Source organism: Armigeres subalbatus, unplaced genomic scaffold (assembly GCF_024139115.2).
Source record: "Armigeres subalbatus isolate Guangzhou_Male unplaced genomic scaffold, GZ_Asu_2 Contig1841, whole genome shotgun sequence".
Taxonomy (NCBI): Eukaryota; Metazoa; Arthropoda; class Insecta; order Diptera; family Culicidae; genus Armigeres; species Armigeres subalbatus.
The window spans coordinates 1-23,071 of NW_026942663.1; the positions used below are offsets into that span (position 1 = coordinate 1).

The following is a 23,071-nucleotide window of genomic DNA, read 5'->3' on the forward strand; positions in this document are numbered from 1 at the left end:
TTCAATTTGAATTCCCCCAGGAATTCAATTTGAATTCCCCCAGGAATTCAATTTGAATTCCCCCAGGAATTCAATTTGAATTCCCCCAGGAATTCAATTTGAATTCCCCCAGGAATTCATTCTGAATTCCCCCGGAATTCATTCTGAATTCCCCCGGAATTCATTCTGAATTCCCCCGGAATTCATTCTGAATTCCCCCGGAATTCATTCTGAATCCCCCCGGAATTCATTCTGAATTCCCCCGGAATTCATTCTGAATTCCCCCGGAATTCATTCTGAATTCCCCCGGAATTCATTCTGAATTCCCCCGGAATTCATTCTGAATTCCCCCGGAATTCATTCTGAATTCCCCCGGAATTCATTCTGAATTCCCCAGGAATTCATTCTGAATTCCCCAGGAATTCATTCTGAATTCCCCAGGAATTCATTCTGAATTCCCCAGGAATTCATTCTGAACTCCCCAGGAATTCATTCTGAATTCCCCAGGAATTCATTCTGAATTCCCCAGGAATTCATTCTGAATTCCCCAGGAATTCATTCTGAATTCCCCCAGGAATTCATTCTGAATTCCCCCAGGAATTCATTCCGAATTCCCCCAGGAATTCATTCTGAACTCCCCCAGGAATTCATTCTGAACTCCCCCAGGAATTCATTATTAATTCTCTCAGGAATTCATTAAGAATTCTCTCAGGAATTCATTCTGAATTCCCCCAGGAATTCATTCTGAATTCCCCCAGGAGTTCATTCTGAATTCTCCCAGGAATTCATTCTCTATTCCCCCAGGAATTCATTTTCAATTCCCCCCGGAATTCATTCCCAATTCCCCCAGGAATTCATACTCAATTCCCCCAGTAATTCATTTTGAATTCCCCCAGGAGTTCATTCTGAATTCCCCCAGGAATTCATTCTCAATTCCCCCAGGAATTCATTCTCAATTCCCCCAGGAATTCATTTTCAATTGCCCCAGGAATTCATTCTCAATTCCCCCAGTAATTCATTCTCAATTCCTCCAGGAGTTCATTCTGAATTCCTCCAGGAACTCATTCTGAATTCCCCCAGGAATTCATTCTGAATTCCCCCAGTAATTCATTCTGAATTCCTCCAGGAGTTCATTCTGAATTCCTCCAGGAACTCATTCTGAATTCCCCCAGGAATTCATTCTGAATTCCCCCATTAATTCATTCTGGATCCCCCAGGAATTCATTCTGGATTCCCCCAGGAATTCATTCTGAATTCACCCAGGAATTCATTCTGAATTCCCCCAGGAATTCATTCTGAATTCCCCCAGGAATTCATTCTGAATATCGTGAGCCCAATCCTTGCTGTCTCCCTCTTAAAAGGCACAAAAGCCTTTTCCACGGCACGGCGATCAATTCCGATAATATCGATATCGTCCGCAAATCCCAGGAGCATATGCGATTTTGTGATAATGGTACCGCTTCTTTGCACACCAGCTCTCCTAATCGCTCCCTCGAGCGCTATATTGAACAGTAGATTCGAGAGTGCATCACCCTGCTTTAATCCATCTAAGGTAACAAATGACGTCGATATTTCATCCGCAACCCTTACACTTGATTTCGATCCGTCCAACTTTATACGAATCAGCCGTATCAGTTTCGCCGGAAGATCATGTTCAAGCATAATTTGCCATAATTCATTCCGTTTCACTGAATCGTGCGCCGCCTTGATATCAATAAACAGATGATGTGTCTGCAAGTTGTACTCCCGGAATTTATCAAGGATTTGTCTCATGGTAAACATTTGATCCGTCGTTGATCGGCCCTCACGAAAACCTGCTTGATATTCGCCGACGAAGGACTCTTCAAGCGGTCTCAATCTGTTGAACAGAATACGAGACATAATTTTGTACGCCGAATTAAGGAGGGTTATTCCTCGGTAATTGGCGCACTCCAGTCTGTAATAATGCACAGCTCACCAATTGAATAGTTTCTCGGGAATAGAAAGCCATTCTCACTGTGCATGGTTCGGATTTTCATTAATTCAAGACCAATAACGATGTCGGCCACGTCCTCACAGTCAATTAAGATAAGGAGAGGAAAATTTGTTCGACACTCATTGCTACAAGAGACCGAGGAATCCTCTGCATCTCCATGTGTGGCCTGGAAAGGAATAGCGCCATAATTCATGATGATACAACGCCATACTCATGATGGTACAAAAACGGAAAAACAACGCTTGTCTTTAAGACACGTATTTCCCCTAAGACTGATTCGATAACTAACTACTTCGCGACCACTAAAACACGCACTGTACGCTTGCTCGATGGCTACTCCGAAAAAAAAAAACACGCGCTGAACTGATTAACTTTATTACCGGCCGCGCAATGCAGAACACAATATTTTGGCAGATCGCGTAATCGTTCTGCTGTCCAAAACAAGAGAGAACACGCACTCAAATTTCCTGCGAAATTTGTGCCAAAAAAAAAACTCTGAAAGAACTCACAAAAATCTCAGGGTGGAACTATTGTAGGATCTCCAGGTGGAATTTCTGGTGGAATTCGAGAAGAAATTCTTAGAGGAATTTAATGACACAATTGTGAAAGAACTTCAAGGTGGAATTGTGTAGGAGCTCCAGGAGAAATGGCTATGGGCTTCTTAGGGAGAATTCCTTGGCTAAATCCAAAAGATTTTTTTGGAAGAATTTCTGAAATTTCTGGCTAAACTGCAGTTGATATTTTTGGAGGAACTGCAAAAGGAATTTCTGGATAAACTCTCTAAGATCTCTCGATATAGTTCTTCGATGATATCCAGGAGAAATTCATGGGAGAACTGCAGGAGTAATTTCTGTGGGAATCACCTGAATGGAATCCTGGAGGAACTCTACAAAGGGTTTCTGCAAGGCTTCAGGTTGAATTCCTAAACGAGCTTTATTGATACTTTCTGGAAGAACTATAGAAGAAGATTCCTTGAATCACAAATTCCTAAACTCCTTAATTCCTTAACTCATAAATTCTCAAATGCATAAATTCCTAAATTACCAAGTTCCTAGATTCCTGTGTTTCTAAACTCCTGAATTCCTAAATTACTAAATTACCAAACTACTAAATTCCTTCATACCTAAATTCCTTAATTCTTTGATCAATCCTGAATCCTGAATTCTTAAATTCTAAAACTTAATATGTCGTCATTACTTGTCATTATTTATCAGTTCAGATTGCAGTTTTCGGCCTTGCCAGTGTACTTGCGCCACGATCTAACCATAATTTTATCAACTGCACAAATCATCCAATTTCGAATAATGTTTTCTCGGTATTAGAAACTCATATATTCTCGCTCATTTTTTATAAACTGGAGTTTCAGAAACACATAATGATGAGACATAATGTCAATTTCATTTTGCACAAAATGTTGGATGGTTTCAATTCGAACGACTTCCATACAAGCAGTGCAGCCAACATATTGCGACTTGCAAGCAACATATTGCGACTTGTGAGTGCTGCAAAAAACTTGTATGGATTTACAATCTGTTGTCGCATGCTTTCATGGCTTGTAATAATTTGAAACAGTTTTTGCCTCTCTTCTATCGTTGTTCGTAATCTACTGAGAGCGATTTCTGCAAACAACGGTAACCATTGGAAACATGAAACATGAAACTGTAAGTCGGCCTCGGCTTCGCTGAAATAATTTACGAAGAATAACATTGGATATCGTGCTATCACAGAATGAGGTAGAACGTGTGAAAATCATGACCTGTGAAACGACCACCTGCAGTACTAGTTTCCCCAAGCGTATAGGGTCCCATTCCTGATGCTACTGCTTACAGTCAGCATGCTAAATCACCGGTCTCTATCCGGATTTCTGTTAAATACTGTTTTCGTTATTCTTTCTGCCGACATTCGCTCAAAGTGACCAGCTGACCACTGGAGTCTGCCGTATTTTATACGATTCACAATATTCTCTTCTTTGTTCACTAGACACAGCTCGTGATTAATGCGTCTGCGCCACACACTATTCTCCAGTTTCCCTCCATGTATTGTACGTAGCACTTTTTGCCCTCTGTGTGCCAGATCTCCTAATAGCGCCATAGAGTGCAATGTTGAACAATAAATTCGAAAGTGCATTACCCTGCTTAAATGTTCACAAATGAGGTTGATACTCGTTTGCAATCCGAATATTTGATTTCAAGCCATCCAGCGTTGCACGTATCAGTCTAATCAGTTGCGCCGGAAAACCATGTTCGGACATTATCTGCCACAGCTCATTTTTTTTTCATTAAACCGTACGCTGCTTTGAAATCAATTAACGGATGGTAAGTTTACAAGTTGTACTCTCGGAAATTATCAAGAATCATGCGCAGGCTAAACATCTGATGCGTTGTTAATCGGCCTTGCGAAAACCTGCCTGCCTTCATCAACGAAGACTCCTCAAGCGGTCTCAGTCTGTTCAACATGATACGCGATAGAATTGTGTATGCCGAGCTCGGAAGGGCTATCCCTCTGTAATTGGCACACTCTAGTCAGTGCCATTTCGTATAGATTAGGCTTATGAGGCCATCCCAACCAGCCGATAGGCATTTCTTCGTCATCTTATATTGTATGAATAATGTGGTGGATCGATTGTAGCAGCTGCTCACTTCCGTGTATGAGAAGCTCGATCTGGATCCCGTTCTTCCCAGCAGCTTTGCTGTTTCCAGCTCTTCACCTCATCCAGCGTTGGTGGTTCCACAGCTTGACCATTGCCGACTACGTCCATACTGCTCCTAAATACACTTTCCGCTAGCAGCACACATGTTCCACCTAGGTTACTGTAACTCATATGTGACCAGATTCAGTTACAATCAAGTTGCTGCAACTGTTTTTGTCTGACTTGTGTTGCTTGGGTAATTTTCACCGTTCAACAAATCTTTGAAGTGATCCTTCCTCCTAGCTGCCACTATGTTGTCTGTCTGCAAATTTTCAATCTAGGCTATTGCACATGGCTGGCACTGGCGCAGTCTTATGTCGCGCGCCATTGACAGTTGCATAAAACCTCCGCATATCGTTTCTATCCATGTTCTCCTGCGTTTCAACTATCCCATTTTTTTGTTCAGTGAATTCGTTTCTCTTCTCCCCTTGCTGCACTGTACCGCTATCTATTGCAACGGGTACGAGCCAGTATCATTTGACTCCTGGCAGCATTTTTCTCGTCCATCTATTTTGTTGGCATCGCTGTCTTCCTGCGCTGTTTTAGTTACAACAAAGCTAAACAGACAAGCGTTGGATATTGAAACTCATCGTTCTGTCGTTTCTTGAATTCGTGACGCAGGAATTTCAGCTACTAAATGGTAGTGATAGAGTCCATGTTCAGGAATCTGAAGGACCCTACTTCTATAACATCCGAGAAATGCCGTCAGCACGTGGTCTATTTGTGAGCAAGTGTCGCCACTCGGATTTTGGCAGGTGTGTTTGCGGATATTCTTACGTGTCAAGAAGGTACTGCTGATTGCCATCCCTCTAGCAACAGCAACGGTCACAAGTCGCAGACCATTATCGTTGGTAGCGTAATGAAGGCTTTTCGTACAAATGACATGGTGAAGGAATTATTCTCCTCCGATCTGCGCGTTTGCATCTCCGATGATAATCTTTATATCGGCTCTCATAGAATGCATCTCTCACGTCATCTGGCTTATTGTTCGTTGGGGCATAGATGCTGATCAGGCTGCAGTTAAAGAATTTGTCTTTCAATCGCAACACTCAAACGCCGCAACACGTCAGAAAAACACTGAGATAAAGTTAACATCAAGAAAAGGGCTGGCTTTATAATTTTTTCCGTGGGTGTATTATTGTTACAGCCAAAACAGCAAAACAAAATATTTTTTCGAATAAATCTATATCTACATCTATTATCTATATATCTTTATCTATCTATCTATCTATCTATCTATCTATCTATCTTTCTTCTTCTATCTTCTTCTTCTTTCTATCTTTCTTCTATCGATCTTCTATCTTCTTCTTCTTCTTCTTCTTCTTCTTCTTCTTCTTCTTCTTCTTCTTCTTCTTCTTCTATATATATATATATATATTATATATATATATATAAAAAACAATCTATGTATGTATGTTCGCTAACTACTTCTGAACCACTTGGCCGATTTCAACCAAATTTGGTACACAGGTTCTCTATCCTCAGGGGAAGTTAACAAAGGGGTGGGATGGTCATTTGGAAAAGGGGGAGGGTATCGGGGGAGGTGTTGTCTTTGGAAAATGAGCAATTCAGTGTAACTCCCAACCCCCAGGACCAATCCCAACCAGATTAAATGATTAACCGATTTCAATCAAATTTTGTACACATATTCACTATGAGGAGCGGATCGTATGGGAGGGTAATTTGAACAAGGATAGAGGGGTCTGGAGGGAAGGGTATTGTTCAGAAAACGGGCAATTTAGTATAACTTCGGAACCCCTGTACCGATTTCAACCAAATTTGGAACACACATTCTACATTCTCTGGCAACTCCGAGCAAGGCCGGGTACATACAGCTAGTTATGAATAAAAATGCTTTCAATACTTGTGAACAGAGGTGAAAGCTCTTAAATCTGATAGCCGATGCTTGACAGGCCGATATAATGTTCACAAAAATGGCACTCATTTATCTCTAGTGTTTGATTCAGCAATAGAAATTTGGAACCGTTGCATGAGATTATTTTTGAAAAAAGTTCAACTATACTCCTCCCTAATCCATTATGTATGACTTTAAATAAAACCACCCGTCTTTGATCCCCCAAACAAACATTTAACACATAAATAAATAAACATTGTCACCTGAAACAGATAAGCTGTAAAAATACATCGACCGTACCCAATGACAGAGAACCTTTTTTCTTCGAAACTCCCAAACTGTTGGAAAATCCACACTAAACTATCTCCATTCGCTCGGCTCCTGCCGCCCAGCAGGACGAATCCATTTATGTATTCTGCGAGGATACGTGTCTCGAAGCGAATCCAACTTTTACAGCAATCTCCCATCTCCGTAAGCCCAGTTCTGCACTTCAAATCCCGTGCAAAATACACGTGTGGTGCTGCCGCTCGTTCGTCCCTCCGATAGCAAAATGGAACTAAAATTTTCATAATCCTGTTGCTCTGTTTTCGTCCTTTTGTGCACAATTTCTCACACCCACTTACGGAAGTAGTCGGTATCTCAATCGCAACCCCCACAATCCCTTTCAAGTATCAAAAGTGGTAAATATTTGCATTTTGTTCCCCATGCACACGCTGAATCTGATGGAGCAATCTTGCATTCCATGTGGAACGATGCATTCGAATGTGAAGTCAAGTATGGTTGACTGGGCTGGAGCTGGCAGCAGACAGAGATCCCGGGCAGACGAGCTTCCACGCTGCACGTTTGATCGTAAAATAATCCGCAAAGCATAATGGCAGACGTGTCAAATGGAAGTGAAAATGAGTATTCCACTTGGCCAGCTGGGACCGCAGAATGGAGAAGCTACTGATTGTGGTAGCACTTTGCGACTGGAGTAGGTACTTGAGCAGCTGTGGAGAAAAATCGGAAACGCGAAGAAATTGAAGTGATGTCAAGAAATTATGGCGAACAAACATCTCAGTGTCATATATATTCCTGTTAAGAAAAGCATTGGAACTTCTTCGGAATTTCAGTAGGATATTTTTCTGATATTTTCCAGAAAATTCTTTGGAATCTCATCGAGAAATTCTGAAGGCAAAACACATAACTATAAAGCTTCAATCAAATGGTGGCATTTTATGGAATATAACTAACTCGTTGTAGACGAAGAATTCTAAAAATTAAGCTCAAAAAGCATTTTGCTATTTGATATTAAATTACTCAGGAAACGATTGGCCACCCCTTTTGGCAGTAAACGGAATAAATCCATTATCACGCGATAGAGAGATTGTTATGGCTCATAGAAGAACACTGGTCTGCCTCCGGTAGTAGCGCTAGGATAGTAGAAATCGCAATAATCTCATTACATGATATCTATTTTTTCCGTTTGTGCTCGTTTCAGGTATTCTTCAACTTCGACGGTCGCGATGAAGTAGTGGAAACTCTCTGTGGAGACACCCTCCCGAAGCCAATTCTTTCCAATGGACCACGATTGCTGCTGGAGTTCCGCAGCACCTTCAACAACACCGAGAACAAAGGATTCACAGCGGATTTTATTTTTCTGACAAGTGGGTGGACTTGGTTTCATTTTCCACCGACATGAATAACTCATGAGTTTTGTATTGACCAGATTTTGGTGTTTCCACCGGTCATCAGCCGAGTCCTTCGGAGTGCAACTTCTACTATTTCAAAAACGCCTCCAACCAAGGATGGATCCAGTCGCCCAACTTTCCCGGCGCCTACCCAAGGTTAGCTATCGTTGACTGTTATCTCATTTTTCTATCCAACTTGGTCCCTTCCAAGATGAATACACCACTAGGTGTTCCAATCTGCCAAATTCACGATTCAGCCATCTTGGATTTTAGTATGGGAGAGCCAGCCGGTTTGTTTATGTTTTGCACCGAAAATGAATTTTTCACCCCCGCCTTCTTCTCGTCCATAAACTGAGCACATTGAAACACCTAGCTGTGTATTCATCTTGGTCCCTTCCAAACAAGAAAGCCAATTTTTCATGCATCGAAGCAACCATTGCACTCGATGGTGTCCGCGCCCGTTCATGGCTAACTAGATTTGTCTCCTTCGACAACAAACGACGACGGTCGGTGATGACAGAGAATGGGAAAATATTTTTAACCAAGACCATGCATAACCGCCGCCGTCGGTCGTCGTCGTAATCCGTCGAGAAGCAAAAAAAAACGCCTTCAAAGGCCACCAAGTGTCACTTTCATCCATTTCGTCGATCATCACCGTAATGATTACCGTCATTCTGAAAATCATCATCGGAAGCACACTGCCTCCCACCTTCCCATCTATCGCCATCAAGTGGAAAAGTAGCGAGTGTCATGACAGTCACAAACCCGAAAGAAAAACACAGACCCAACTTCTGATAATTTGTTTTCGTTTTCCCCCCTTCTCTCTCTTTCATGCAACCGGGAAACAACCACCCAACCACCAACGGCAGAAACATTCGCTGCAATTACTATTTCTACGGTGATCCGCTCGATTATGTTCTGATCCGATTCACCTATTTCGACATCGAGGGAATTACACCGTAAGTTTTTTTTCTTCTTTTCCGACGGCGACAATGCACTGTAGTTTAACAGGTGACCAAAAATGATAAATTAGAAGTCGATCATTCGTTTGTAAAGCAGTGGATTATAAAAAAAATATATTTACTTACATTTAATTTAATTTGATTGTTGATTATGACAAATTTGGATTCTAATATATGAGTTTTTGTGTTTTCTCAACTATCGCCAATATATTACAATCGAAAATGTGTTGTTATTATTTTAAATTTGAACCATGCTTTCCCTCTTTTATTTGTTCTTCCGTAGTTTTCGGCAGAAAATGCCCACAGTGGGCAATATTTTCAAACCAATTTTCGCATTTTCATGCACATTTTACGGCGGCACCGAACAGCAGGGCTCCAAGTGTGTATATTGTGGTTAATGGGGGTTGGCGAGACGATCCAATCCAGAGTGTAATTTAGATAATGGCCCAGTAAGGATACACGGCCAGCAAAAATAATGACTGGCTGGGCGGCTTGTAATGGCTGCGTCGGTGCGTACGTAGCCTTAAGGGAACGCGACCATTATGAATTTATGTTTTTTTCTTGTCTTGGGCTGAGTGAAAAAAAAGATGAATAGAGATGTTTTCTTACAACGGTTATTGGAGTGAGCAAAAGACTGTAATTTACAGCTAAGCTTGGTTCAGACAGACTGCAAATACTATGGTTCCTGCTACGTGATTGATCAGATTCAATATTTTCAAAGAATCATCTTAAATTCTAACAAAGTATGAAAGTTTCACAAGACATTTAAATTAGTCATAACGGCGCTGGCCTGGCTGGTCCGTTTTTTCATCTTTGTAGGAAGTAGAAAGACAAAGAGTAATCTTTATAGTAAGGGAGGCGTTAATATAACTGGTGGTATTTTTCGAAATCTGCTTTGGCAGCTAATGTACGAACAAGGATTTCCGGATAAACTGATACGGTTGATTAAGGCGACGATGGATCGGTTGATGTGCGTTTGAGTTTGAGTTTCTGGGGCATTCTCGGGTCCCTTCGAAACGCGCAGAGGGTTACGGCAAGGTTATGGTCCTTCGTGCCTGCTATTCAACATCGCTTTGGAGGGAGTAATACGAGGGGCAGGAATTAACACAAGTGGTAAGATTTTCAGTAAGTCCGTCCAGCAATTTGGTTTCGCCCACGACATAAATATTTTGTCACAAAACTTTGAGAAGATGGAGGAAGCCTACATCATACTGAAAAGTGGAACTTAACGGATTGAACTAGTCATCGACACACGACACGTCGAAAACGAAGTACATGATATGAAGATGCTCAAGAGAGGACAATGTGAGCCTCCCACCACGAGTTTGTATCGATAGTGATGAAATCGAGTTGGTAGAAGAACTCGTGTACTTGGGCTCACTGGTGACCTCCGATAACAATACCAGTAGATGAACATCCGGAATCCGAACAGGATTCCATTCGGAATCCGAACAGGATTCCATTCGGAATCCGAACAGGATTCCATCCGGAATTCGAACAGGATTCCTTCCGGAATCCGAACAGGAATGGATGGAAACTAGTTAAAGCATTGAATTGTGCTATACATCGTTCTTGAATCATCGTGCCGTTAAGACGTCACTCAGATGACAGTTAAAAAATCATAAAAATTCTACGCTTGGAACAATTGTGAAGCAAACTAGCAAAATCGCTAGATCAAATCGTTCTGAAGTTAGGTGCTATATTTAGTTCAACAGTTGCCAGTTGGGTTGGAATAATCAAATCTAAATCATCGGGTTTTGTGGCATTATTTATATTTCTCGGGTACTTATTCAAAAGGACGTATTTGATTTTGTAAACAAAGATTCAAACGCCGATTTGTCCAATCTGATGGCACTCCGACGCAAACCAACACCACCAATAGGTAGCCGAAGGCTTCCTCTGCCGATCTGTGGTGATGGTTTGCGTGGGAGTGCCATCAGATTGGAAAAATCGACGTTTGAATCTTTGTTTACAAAATCACATACGTCCTTTTGAATAAGTATCCGAGATTTGGAGATCGATTTTACTCCTCTCTCCCCATCCTAATATTTTGCCAAATAGTTTCATCCACATATAGCAGCGGTTCTCAACGCTGACCCCAGAGGGTACTTCGGATAAAAAAGCGTAATGGCGTATGTGTACAGTTCCAAAAAAAAAATCATTGATACAGTTTTGATTGCTGCATATTTTTTATTCTAAAACTTAGTATTGTAAGTAATGTGTATGGTGATCGGTAAATCAAAGACGTTTGCATTCTGCCCATTAACTTCATTGTAAGAGGCTTGGAAACCTCCTTCTTAGTATCTCGAAAGACTACTTCCATGCTGCTCAAAAGCTCTAAGAGGCTCCAAAGTCGCATTTCAAAAGGCTCTGTTGCTTCATCAAATCTGTCTTTCGAAAGCCTCGGAAACCTCCTATCTAAAGGCTCAAAAACCTTTTTTTTTTCAAGAGGCCCTGGAAGCCTCCTTTCAAGAGACTTGTAAACCTCCTTCTAAGTGCATCGAAAGCCTACTTCAAAGCTGCTCAAAAGTCCCAAGAGACTCCGAAGTCTCCTTTCAAAAGATTCCGAAATCTTCTTTCAAGAGGCCCCTTTTACGAGGTTCGGAAGCCTCCTTTCAAGAGGCTCGGAAGCCTCCTTTCAAGAGGAAGGATTCCGGAAGGAATCCTGTTCGGATTCCGGAAGGAATCCTGTTCGGATTCCGGAAGGAATCCTGTTCGGATTCCGGAAGGAATCCTGTTCGGATTCCGGAAGGAATCCTGTTCGGATTCCGGAAGGAATCCTGTTCGGATTCCGGATGGAATCCTGTTCGGATTCCGGATGGAATCCTGTTCGGATTCCGGATGGAATCCTGTTCGGATTCCGGATGGAATCCTGTTCGGATTCCGGATGGAATCCTGTTCGGATTCCGGATGGAATCCTGTTCGGATTCCGGATGGAATCCTGTTCGATTCCGGATGGAATCCTGTTCGATTCCGGATGGAATCCTGTTCGATTCCGGATGGAATCCTGTTCGATTCCGGATGGAATCCTGTTCGATTCCGGATGGAATCCTGTTCGATTCCGGATGGAATCCTGTTCGATTCCGGATGGAATCCTGTTCGATTCCGGATGGAATCCTGTTCGATTCCGGATGGAATCCTGTTCGATTCCGGATGGAATCCTGTTCGATTCCGGATGGAATCCTGTTCGATTCCGGATGGAATCCTGTTCGATTCCGGATGGAATCCTGTTCGATTCGGATGGAATCCTGTTCGATTCCGGATGGAATCCTGTTCGATTCCGGATGGAATCCTGTTCGATTCCGGATGGAATCCTGTTCGGATTCCGGATGGAATCCTGTTCGATTCCGGATGGAATCCTGTTCGATTCCGGATGGAATCCTGTTCGATTCCGGATGGAATCCTGTTCGATTCCGGATGGAATCCTGTTCGATTCCGGATGGAATCCTGTTCGATTCGGATGGAATCCTGTTCGATTCCGGATGGAATCCTGTTCGATTCCGGATGGAATCCTGTTCGATTCCGGATGGAATCCTGTTCGATTCCGGATGGAATCCTGTTCGATTCCGGATGGAATCCTGTTCAGATTCCGGATGGAATCCTGTTCGAATTCGGATGGAATCCTGTTCGATTCCGGATGGAATCCTGTTCGATTCCGGATGGAATCCTGTTCGATTCCGGATGGAATCCTGTTCGGATTCCGGATGGAATCCTGTTCGATTCCGGATGGAATCCTGTTCGATTCCGGATGGAATCCTGTTCGATTCCGGATGGAATCCTGTTCGATTCCGGATGGAATCCTGTTCGATTCCGGATGGAATCCTGTTCGATTCCGGATGGAATCCTGTTCGATTCCGGATGGAATCCTGTTCGATTCCGGATGGAATCCTGTTCGATTCCGGACGGAATCCTGTTCGGATTCCGGATGGAATCCTGTTCGATTCCGGATGGAATCCTGTTCGATTCCGGATGGAATCCTGTTCGGATTCCGGATGGAATCCTGTTCGATTCCGGATGGAATCCTGTTCGGATTCCGGATGGAATCCTGTTCGATTCCGGATGGAATCCTGTTCGATTCCGGATGGAATCCTGTTCGATTCCGGATGGAATCCTGTTCGATTCCGGATGGAATCCTGTTCGATTCCGGATGGAATCCTGTTCGATTCCGGATGGAATCCTGTTCGATTCCGGATGGAATCCTGTTCGATTCCGGATGGAATCCTGTTCGATTCCGGATGGAATCCTGTTCGATTCCGGATGGAATCCTGTTCGATTCCGGATGGAATCCTGTTCGATTCCGGATGGAATCCTGTTCGATTCCGGATGGAATCCTGTTCGGATTCCGGATGGAATCCTGTTCGATTCCGGATGGAATCCTGTTCGATTCCGGATGGAATCCTGTTCGGATTCCGGATGGAATCCTGTTCGGATTCCGGATGGAATCCTGTTCGGATTCCGGATGGAATCCTGTTCGGATTCCGGATGGAATCCTGTTCGGATTCCGGATGGAATCTTGTTCGGATTCCGGATGGAATCTTGTTCGGATTCCGGATGGAATCCTGTTCGTATACCAGAGCTCATTTTCGTCTTTTCCAGAAAAATCAAGCTATCCAGTAATAGATGTGCCAACTTCTTGACAACAGAGAGTATCCGTATAAATAGTGAATTGTCGTACATGCTTTGCCATTGTGTTGGATAGAACAGCTTTTTTTGAAAGTGAAACGTTATTTTCCGATGTGATTTCCGCGGAGACATCGTCAAATATTTTAAGAATGTTTTTTGACTATTCAATGATCTCAGAGTAGTGCCAAAGTTGAAACAACGGCCTGTTTATTGGAATGCAATCTAGCTCAAAATTTACCAAATATTGTATCAAGTAAACGAGCAATTCAGTTCACTTTAATCAGCACAATCACATCATCTTATGAGAAAGGTCATTTGGATTAAAATGATTCATGATTCTTTTAGTGAGTCGTAGCTGTTCAAAAAAGAATCGTAATTCAATCACTTTTCTAGTGAGTCGATTCATATGATCGATTCGTGAATGAATTGCCTATCTATAGAATGAATCACAAGTTGCGTCAGCTATTGGGAGAACCATTCATCGTTCACATCGCGAAAATCGGAAGACTGCGGTGGGCTGGGCACGTAGCCAGAATGTTGGACAACTATTCGGTAGAAATGGTTCTCAACAACGATCCGACGAGAACAAGAAGGCGAGGTACACAGCGAGCAAGGTGGATCGATCAAGTGGAGGACGATTTGCGAATCCTCCGCAGACTGCGTGGTTGGCGACGTGCAGCCATGAACCGAGTTGAATGCACAGCACAGGCCACTCCGGCATTAGTCTAAAAAAAATCGTGACTGGAAACACTTCCGGAAGAGAAATGCTTCGATTGAATAGAGTTCGCCGCCGTACCAAACTAACTATCTACAAAACGCTCATTATACCGGGCTCCTCTCTGGACACGAGGCATGGACAATGCACGTGGACGATCAATGCAGCCTTGGAGTTTTCGCAAGGATCGCGCTGCGTACCATCTATGGTACGGGTGCAAATGGCGAACATACTGGAGAAGGCTAATGAATCACGAGTTGCGAAAATCTGGTGAAAATGGTTCTCGACAACGATCCGACGGTGGGGGTCCCGTAGCGTAGTTGGCTACACGTTCGCCTTATAAGCGAATGGTCATTGGTTCGATTCCCAGCCCCTCCACCAAACCCTCGTCAGTCGCCGGATGCGCAGCCCATGCGGTAGCGTATTGGGAGACGTGCCTTATCGTCATGGCTGCCTGATGACGACTGACAACTTGTTCTTCTCGGAGGCATTCCTCCAACGTACCCGGATAAAATGACAACCGAACAATGCAACGATCATTGGATGCACGACATGGACAAACGGACACAACGGACTGACGACGAGATGAACTGGCAACGACAACAATAATGGTAATGGAAATCTAAAAATAGATTCTGTGTGGATTCTGCACATCAGAATACCACAGTAGATATCGGCACAGTAGTGTAACACAGAGTGCCTGAATAAATAAATAAAGGAATAAAAAAATAAAAAATAACGATCTGACGGGAACAACAAGGCGAGGTATGCAGCGATCAAGGTGGATCGAACAGGTGGAAGACTTTCATGTACTGCAAAGGCCACTTCGGCCTAAGCCTGAGTAAATAAATCTAGACAAACATTTAAAAAGCCAGCCAGCCGTAACAGCCAAAATTTATTCCTTCTGATTCTTCGTCTACATATATAGCTATATAAGTGGATGAAGAACTAGAAAGAATAAATTTAGACTGTTACGCCCTTTTAAAATGTTGGTCTAGAAAATATAAATCATATGCTCAGCACAGGTTCAAATATCAATGATAAAAACATTATTTCGCCAAAACTCCGTAGTCTGCTCACTCGAGAATTTACAAGTCAGCTTCGAATTGAACTTAAAGATGAAACTGCGGCTTTAGATGGGCTTACCGAAGCGAAATAGCCTGCTCTCTCGGTTACCACTATAAGAAAGCATATTAAAAAAAAACCCTGATTAATCCACCAAGCGGTGTTGATGCCTTTCTCGTGCGAACAAAAATATTAAAAAATTAGTAAGTGTGATTTCGACAGAAATAACTTATTACTTTAAATAACCACAAATAAAAAATACTTTTTCTAGACTAAAATAATGTTTTGTAACCTTGACTCTTGATCCTTGAGAAATGAAGAAAAAATTAAATATGTTCAAAACTAACTTGGGATCGAACAAAGTGAAAGACTGCCCATAAACTATTGTTTTATTAACTGGAAAGTACAAAACTCGTCTTAAACGGCTGAATACTTACTTGATACTTGAAGGCCTACAGCTCTTCGATGAACCTACGCCGAATGGAGTATCCTTCTCCAATGGACTCGATTCTGGGCCAATCACTTGCAGTCGCCCTCAGATCCTCTTCAACTGCACAAAGCCATCGTGTACGCGGCCTTCCACGAAGCCTGCGGCCTTCCATGAAGCCTGCGGCCTCTTCCGGGTTCTCAACTAAATATTATCTTCGCTTGACGTTCTTCCGGCATACGAACAACGTGACCAGCCCACCGTAGTCTGCCGTGTTGTATAAGCTTAATAATGAGTAATTCTCGCTGAAACCGGGCCACTATTTGCACGAGGTTCTTAAAAATGCCTAAATTTATATTCTTTCGAAAGCTTTCGGCGAGTATATTAAGGATCCGAGTTCAATTCTTCAAAAAGATGAACCCCTCGTTAGTTATACACGAAATCATTTTAATGGACCCCTCGATTTTTGTCAATTCTTGACTCACCAAAACTGTCATAAGTCCAACATTTCTCAACCGATCATAGAGATCAGCATATCGATGGAAAGAGGAAGAGTGTATCCTCAATTTGCAATAATGAAAATATAAGCAGCCATATTGAATTTGGCCGCCATCTTGGATTTCTTTTTGAAAACTATTTTTCCGCCAGGTTTGCAACCACCAATTAAGAATATTAAAACATCGATGGAAAGCTTAGCTTATATTGTATATTGTGTCTAAAAATCTCAGGTGTATGTTTTTTCTATCAAAAGTTATGTACGATTTACCAATACCAAAATTTTTGAATTATTTAATACAATAACTTGAATACGGCTCCGTTATGCTTGAAACTTTTGAGCCCTTCAAATAAAATACTGTTGTAGATATGCTTTTCATTTTTGAAACATATTTGGCTTAGAATAGTGTATGAAATCAAGGAACTGACGTCGTAGTACCATATTAACCATAAAAATAATGTTCGTTGGTCAGATGGGCCTTCAAAATATAATTTGGTAAATCGTACATAACTTTTGATAGAAAAAACATACACCTGAGATTTTCGGACACAAGGCCCAATACCATCTAAGCTTCCCATCGATGTATTAATATTCAAAATCGGTGGTTGCGAACCTGGCGGAAAAATAGTTTTAAAAAAAATCCAAGATGGCGGCCAAATTAAATATGGCTGCTTATATTTTTATTAATGCAAATTGAGGATACACTCTTCCTCTTTCCAACGATATGCTGATCTCTATGACCGGTTGAGAAATGTTGGAGTTATGACAGTTTTGGTGAGTCAAGAATTGACAAAAATCGAGGGGTCCATTAAAATGATTTCGTGTATAACTAACGAGGGGTTCATCTTTTTGAAGAATTTAACTCGGATCCTTAATATACTCGCCGAAAGCTTTCGAAAGAATATAAATTTAGGCATTTTTAAGAACCTCGTGCAAATAGTGGCCTGGTTTCAGCGAAAATTTACCCAATATCCAGCCCTTTATACACCTGGTACAATTCGTGATTCATGCGACGCCAGAAACCGTTCTCCTGTTTACTGCCGAGTGTTGTCCTCAATACCTTACGCTCAAACACTCCGAGAGCTCTCCGATCAGCCTCATTTAACGTCCATGTTTCATGGCCTTATAAAGCCACCGGAAGAATCAGAGTAGTATACATCACTAGTTTTGTTTTCGTTTGCAGACTACGGGAATTAAGCTGGTTAAGTTCGGTACATACCTCACATAAACACCCGAGCAACACAAATCAGGCAAAAATGGTCAACCTCAGGTCCAATCTAGGGACCTTTCCAGAAACAAGGTTTATTGTAATATGATTAGAGATTAAAATTAAATAGGACAGAATACTTAAAACTAGGACATCGAAATCCGATAAAATACTGATCGACGATAAAACTGTACTAATAAATACAAAACGCTGCATAACCTGTTACAGCATTATCATCTATCGGGATCCTCTCCATCCGAAAAAAAACAGCTGATCTACTGGATTTGTAAGACACACGATCTATCGATAAAGATATGTTGAGTGGCTTCCTAAGCTCTGATTGGTGGTGTTTCTATGACTGGAACGTTGAATGAAGCATAAGACGAATTATGCGCATCTCTGGTGGTAAATATCCTCCAGTACAAGTAAACCCGATCAGTTAGTCATAACAAAATTTTATCACAATTATATCAATATGTGTTACAAATAACAAAACTTGCAATAATTTTGTTATAAATTCTCTGTTAAAGATGGAGGAAAGAAAATTTCATGATCGTCATAACATTATTATAACATAATGTGTTATGCTTATTTTTACCGAAATAAAATTGCCTACATTTTTGGTAGATATGAATTGGAAAAAACAAAGGTACCACCTTCAGTATAACTTGAACCTACATGCAAAGCTGAACAAGCTGGACAAAGTTAATTGCCTACATTATGGATAATCATAATCTTTTCAATAACATAATTTGTTATAGTATAAGCTATTTCCACCACTTTTTATGTAACACATCAAGTTATATTTTTGTTCAATTGATAACATATTTAGTAATATTTTTGTTAAATCTAGAAGAGATTTTGTTACAATTTTTGTTATTTTAACTACTAATGGTCCATGTTTTATAACAAACGCTGTTATAAAAAACTGCTGTAACAGAATAACAGGTTCTGATATAAATCTGTTACTATCTACTGGTCGGGAAACCTATCCTTCAACTCAAACCCCATATTGGACTTCAGTCCGGACAATAGGGCAGATTAGATCGCTTCTTGAAGTAAGCCCTAGCAGCACAATTCACGTTGATTTGGTTGAAATAACTCATATATGACCAAATTTAGTCGTATATGAGTATAATAGACTGATTTACAACATGTGTGTTGCTCGGGAGAGAACATTTTCAATGCTTCGGAAAAAAACGTTCGATTGCATATTGTGCAGTGGCTTCAAAAGATCCTTCGGAAAATGGAAATCTAGACATCGCTTTTGTGAAAGCAAACAAACAATTTATGTGAAAGGGGAAGAAGAGCATGTTGAGGAAAGTTGAAACTTTCCTCAGATGATCATAGAGCTGTAGTTAATTACTGATTGATCACGGAGAGGGGTGAGTCTAAAAACCCCTGGAAATACCAGGAAAAGCCCGTTCCCTTCCAGGATTGGGACTTACACGCGGGTTCTGGTGTCCAGGAGGCGCAAGATGGCAACAAAATGGCTGATCTAGCCCTTCGTCTTTGAGGAAGCAGACGAGGTCTGATAACTTAGCTGGTGATATCATCAGCCAAAGCGTCTCGGATACTCGAAGGGATTTCGCAGATGGATCGGAGAGCGTTAAACTTGTCACATGTTCGACGGAATTCGATACCCCACATATTTGGCAAACAGTCCGTAATGGAGTACCACCGAAGTTATGCGCGCAAGGGGTGTGGCCGATGTGAAGACGGGAGATGATCTGTTGATCCCTGTGGCCGGGCATGTCGTTCCAGGGAGCTGTTGACCTCTTAACCTTCCGTAGCTGCGTGGAATTGAAGGCCACTCACTTGTTCTCTCAATCCTGATTAACGATTCTTTTAATCCAGGTTTTGGCGTCAGCCAGAAGAACCAAAGTGGTAAACCGCCAACCTTGGTGACCGACACCAGCCAGATTATCAGCTGTAGCACTTCACAATGTCCCGGGATACACGCGAAAGTTGTTGATTGATGTACATTGACGAGAATGTAATGAATCCACGAATGTCTTGGGTGATCGTTTTGAAGCGCAGTGATTGCACTGGCGGAGTCAGTCAGGATTATGATAGGTTTGACGGAGAGTGTAGTTGGAGCGATAAGCAGGGTTGTGGTTTCGGCTGAAAAAATGCTGCATTGCTTGGGAAGACCGTTTGTCACTGTTAGGTTACTACCTGTGACTCCAAACCCGACCTCTTTCCTCGAAACGGTGTCGTTGGTATAGCGATGTTCATGGGTCCTGTATTCCGTGTTTAGCAACTCAGCCACTGACCTACGAAGAGCCTCTCCTCTCTTGAAGCGTCTCGCGATGGAGTGATTTATATTGGCTGTGGAGGAGTACCAGCTCCTCGCTCCATGCCAATAGAGAGACGGAAGCCGGTCACCACGCGCATAATCCAGTCCCCTTCAATAAGGAGAGGTATCCTGTGATTTTAGGTAATCGAAGCGACGAAGGAAGCAGCCTTGAGGCACATAGCAACCAGAACGCTATGGCGAACTGGGAAGATACCTGCCTCGGCGACCAATAGGATGTCGTCGGTGTAAATGAAAACGTAACCGTTGGGTGGTAGGAAGCGAAAGACTCCGTTCATAGCGACCAAAAATAAGGTGACCACCGGGACCCACCTTTAGGGTATGCCAGTTCCCTCCTGCTAGATTCCGGAAGACTGATTCCTGATGACGACTGATGACGACTAGAAATGATCCCACTTTGAGGAAATTCTGAGAAAAAGCCAGAATTTTGCCCGAAAATTTCCGTTCGCTGCGTTGCTGCAAAACTAGTGACGAAGGTTCCGGTTCCGTTCCCAGGACGAAAGGCATGCTGTTGGAATCCGAATCTTCCATCAGCCTCGAGTTTCTCGCGTAGACGACGGTTATCTAGCCTCTCGACAACCTTAGATAGGTTAGCGAGAAAGGCCGGTATTTCGAAGCATCCCGAGAACTGGACCGATTTGACTAGGCTTGTATGACCTAATCCATGAATAAAGCTTTAGCGGGAAGGGGAAGGTTTTTGATATCGGATACCCTATTCCATATGATCTAGAGCAATTCCCGTCACTCTTGGAGAGAGAATGACAGCTCGGCCGCAGAGAAATGATGTTTGAATGAGGAATTCGACAAATCCGGTGGGACTCGGAAGTTCTCGAGGGAGCAGAATCTGGAATTCGGCTGGGTACCCACTTACCGTGATAAGTGAAGCGAAATACTCCCCGAAAGCGTTGGAATCTTCCTGAGGGTCTGATATGGTACGATCTTCAACGTCAAGGTAGATGGGGGAAAACTACGCTTGCCACTGAGAGCATTTACTAACCTCGACAGTTCGGCGGCGGGTTACGCTGAGTTGACGGAGTGGAGAAAGTCCTCCCATTGCCTTATCCTGGCTTCTTAGATGACAGCACGGCCCTCCTAATGTTGTACCTTTCTCGTACATACAATAAAGTTGTACCGAAAAGATATAGGATTATTCCAAAAAAGAACTTTTTATAGAAGGCCCGGAGACCCATAGTGTTATATACCGAACGACTTAGCTCGACGAACCGAGGTGATGTATGTATGTGTGTTTGTGCACACATTTTGTAGACACACTTTTTGGAACCTAGCATTACCCGAATTACTCGCAGCAAGTTGCATTCGACGGGGAATGCGGTCTCATTGTTTGATATAGAAAATTGGCCCGATCGGACATATCATTTCGGAATTTGAATGGGTGGCGGTAATGCATATTAATTTATGCGAAAACATGGAAAATAACAGAAAACATGCGATCTATTTTCCTAAAGTGCTTTCTTAACCTTTCTTATGTGATTTTTTCAATACATTTGATATATGATGCACGAGAAAGGCATCAGGTGTATTAATCTGAGTTTTGTTTATTGTTTATTGTTTATTGTTTGTTGTTTATTGTTTATTGTTTATTGTTTATTGTTTATTGTTTATTGTTTATTGTTTATTGTTTATTGTTTATTGTTTATTGTTTATTGTTTATTGTTTATTGTTTATTGTTTATTGTTTATTGTTTATTGTTTATTGTTTATTGTTTATTGTTTATTGTTTATTGTTTATTGTTTATTGTTTATTGTTTATTGTTTATTGTTTATTGTTTATTGTTTATTGTTTATTGTTTATTGTTTATTGTTTATTGTTTATTGTTTATTGTTTATTGTTTATTGTTTATTGTTTATTGTTTATTGTTTATTGTTTATTGTTTATTGTTTATTGTTTATTGTTTATTGTTTATTGTTTATTGTTTATTGTTTATTGTTTATTGTTTATTGTTTATTGTTTATTGTTTATTGTTTATTGTTTATTGTTACGAGATTTCTACAGAATTCCTAGTAATCAGCTTTTTAACAAACAAAAGTAATAATCGACCTTTTCAAAGCGTAAAACCACAAATCACTGCCACTGCTAAATATCATCAGACAAAATAGGAACTAAATTCTTTAGCAAATATTTCTCACCCACTAAATTTTCAACCATCTCCTATTAGCAACAAACTAACAAACGAGCTAATAATTCACAATGTTCTCATATTGGATAAATCACTCGACTCGTCTGTTTTTCCAATGCACTTCTCCCACTAATCTGCCACATTGTCTCTCTCTTCTCCCGCAGCTGCGACGAGGACTCCGCCAGCGATTATGTGGAATTTTCTAATTTTAACACCCGCGATCGAAAGTACCCCTTCTACTGTGGTACGCGGCGGGATCTGATCACCCGCTCGGACGGGCGCTTCTTCCGCATCAGCATGGTATCCAACGATCGGTTAGACGGGACCGGGTTCAGGGCGCTTTACGCGTTCGAGAGCACCCTGAACATGATGGGCCCGGGCAGCGGGGCCATCGGCAGCGGTGGCCTCTACGGCGTGGGAGTTGTCGGGGCGGCCGGGGTTCCCTTCATTCCCGGCCATTACCAGGTGGCGACGTCCACGACGACTGAACGCAATGTCGCGGCTTCGGTGGCGAAGGTCACCAGCGGGAAGCGTGGCGCTGGGATGCTCGCCGCCAGCTGCAGCGCCCGGTTAGGTAAGTGGTTGGTCGCGCAATCCAATTGGTCTCGCCATTAATTTTGCACGCTTCTATAAATTTGTTGTCTTATCTGAAAATAAATACGTAGGTTGTGGAAATTCTGCAGCACCGCATCGGTGATAAATAAAGAATGTCGCAGCGGGTCGCACATTCTCGAGAAGGTGCAGGCTCGAAGCAACCGTAAAGTGGATGGAAACCGCACCACCGGTGTTGTCTCGAGTTCAATTTGCAATGGGTTGGCGCGAAAAAAATGTGCCTAAAAAGAAATTTCGAAACAGTTACATATGTTGAAGAAAGGTTACATTTAGGATAAAATTATAGAGCTCGTGTTAATAATTTTGTATTTAGCGAACACAAATCATAAAATTAGATCATGT

The 23,071-nt window shown here is 42.0% G+C and overlaps 1 protein-coding gene across 1 annotated transcript; it reads left to right on the forward strand.

The window, feature by feature from the left end:
* Positions 1-7,978: 7,978 nt before the first annotated feature.
* Positions 7,979-22,762, forward strand: LOC134203407 (suppressor of lurcher protein 1-like; the record flags this gene model as incomplete). The annotated part of the gene is made up of 4 exons (XM_062678280.1): positions 7,979-8,144; positions 8,207-8,324; positions 9,038-9,127; positions 22,282-22,762. Coding segments are annotated over 4 exons (825 nt in total), but the record flags the coding sequence as incomplete, so codon positions are not given.
* Between the last annotated feature and the right edge of the window lie 309 nt (positions 22,763-23,071).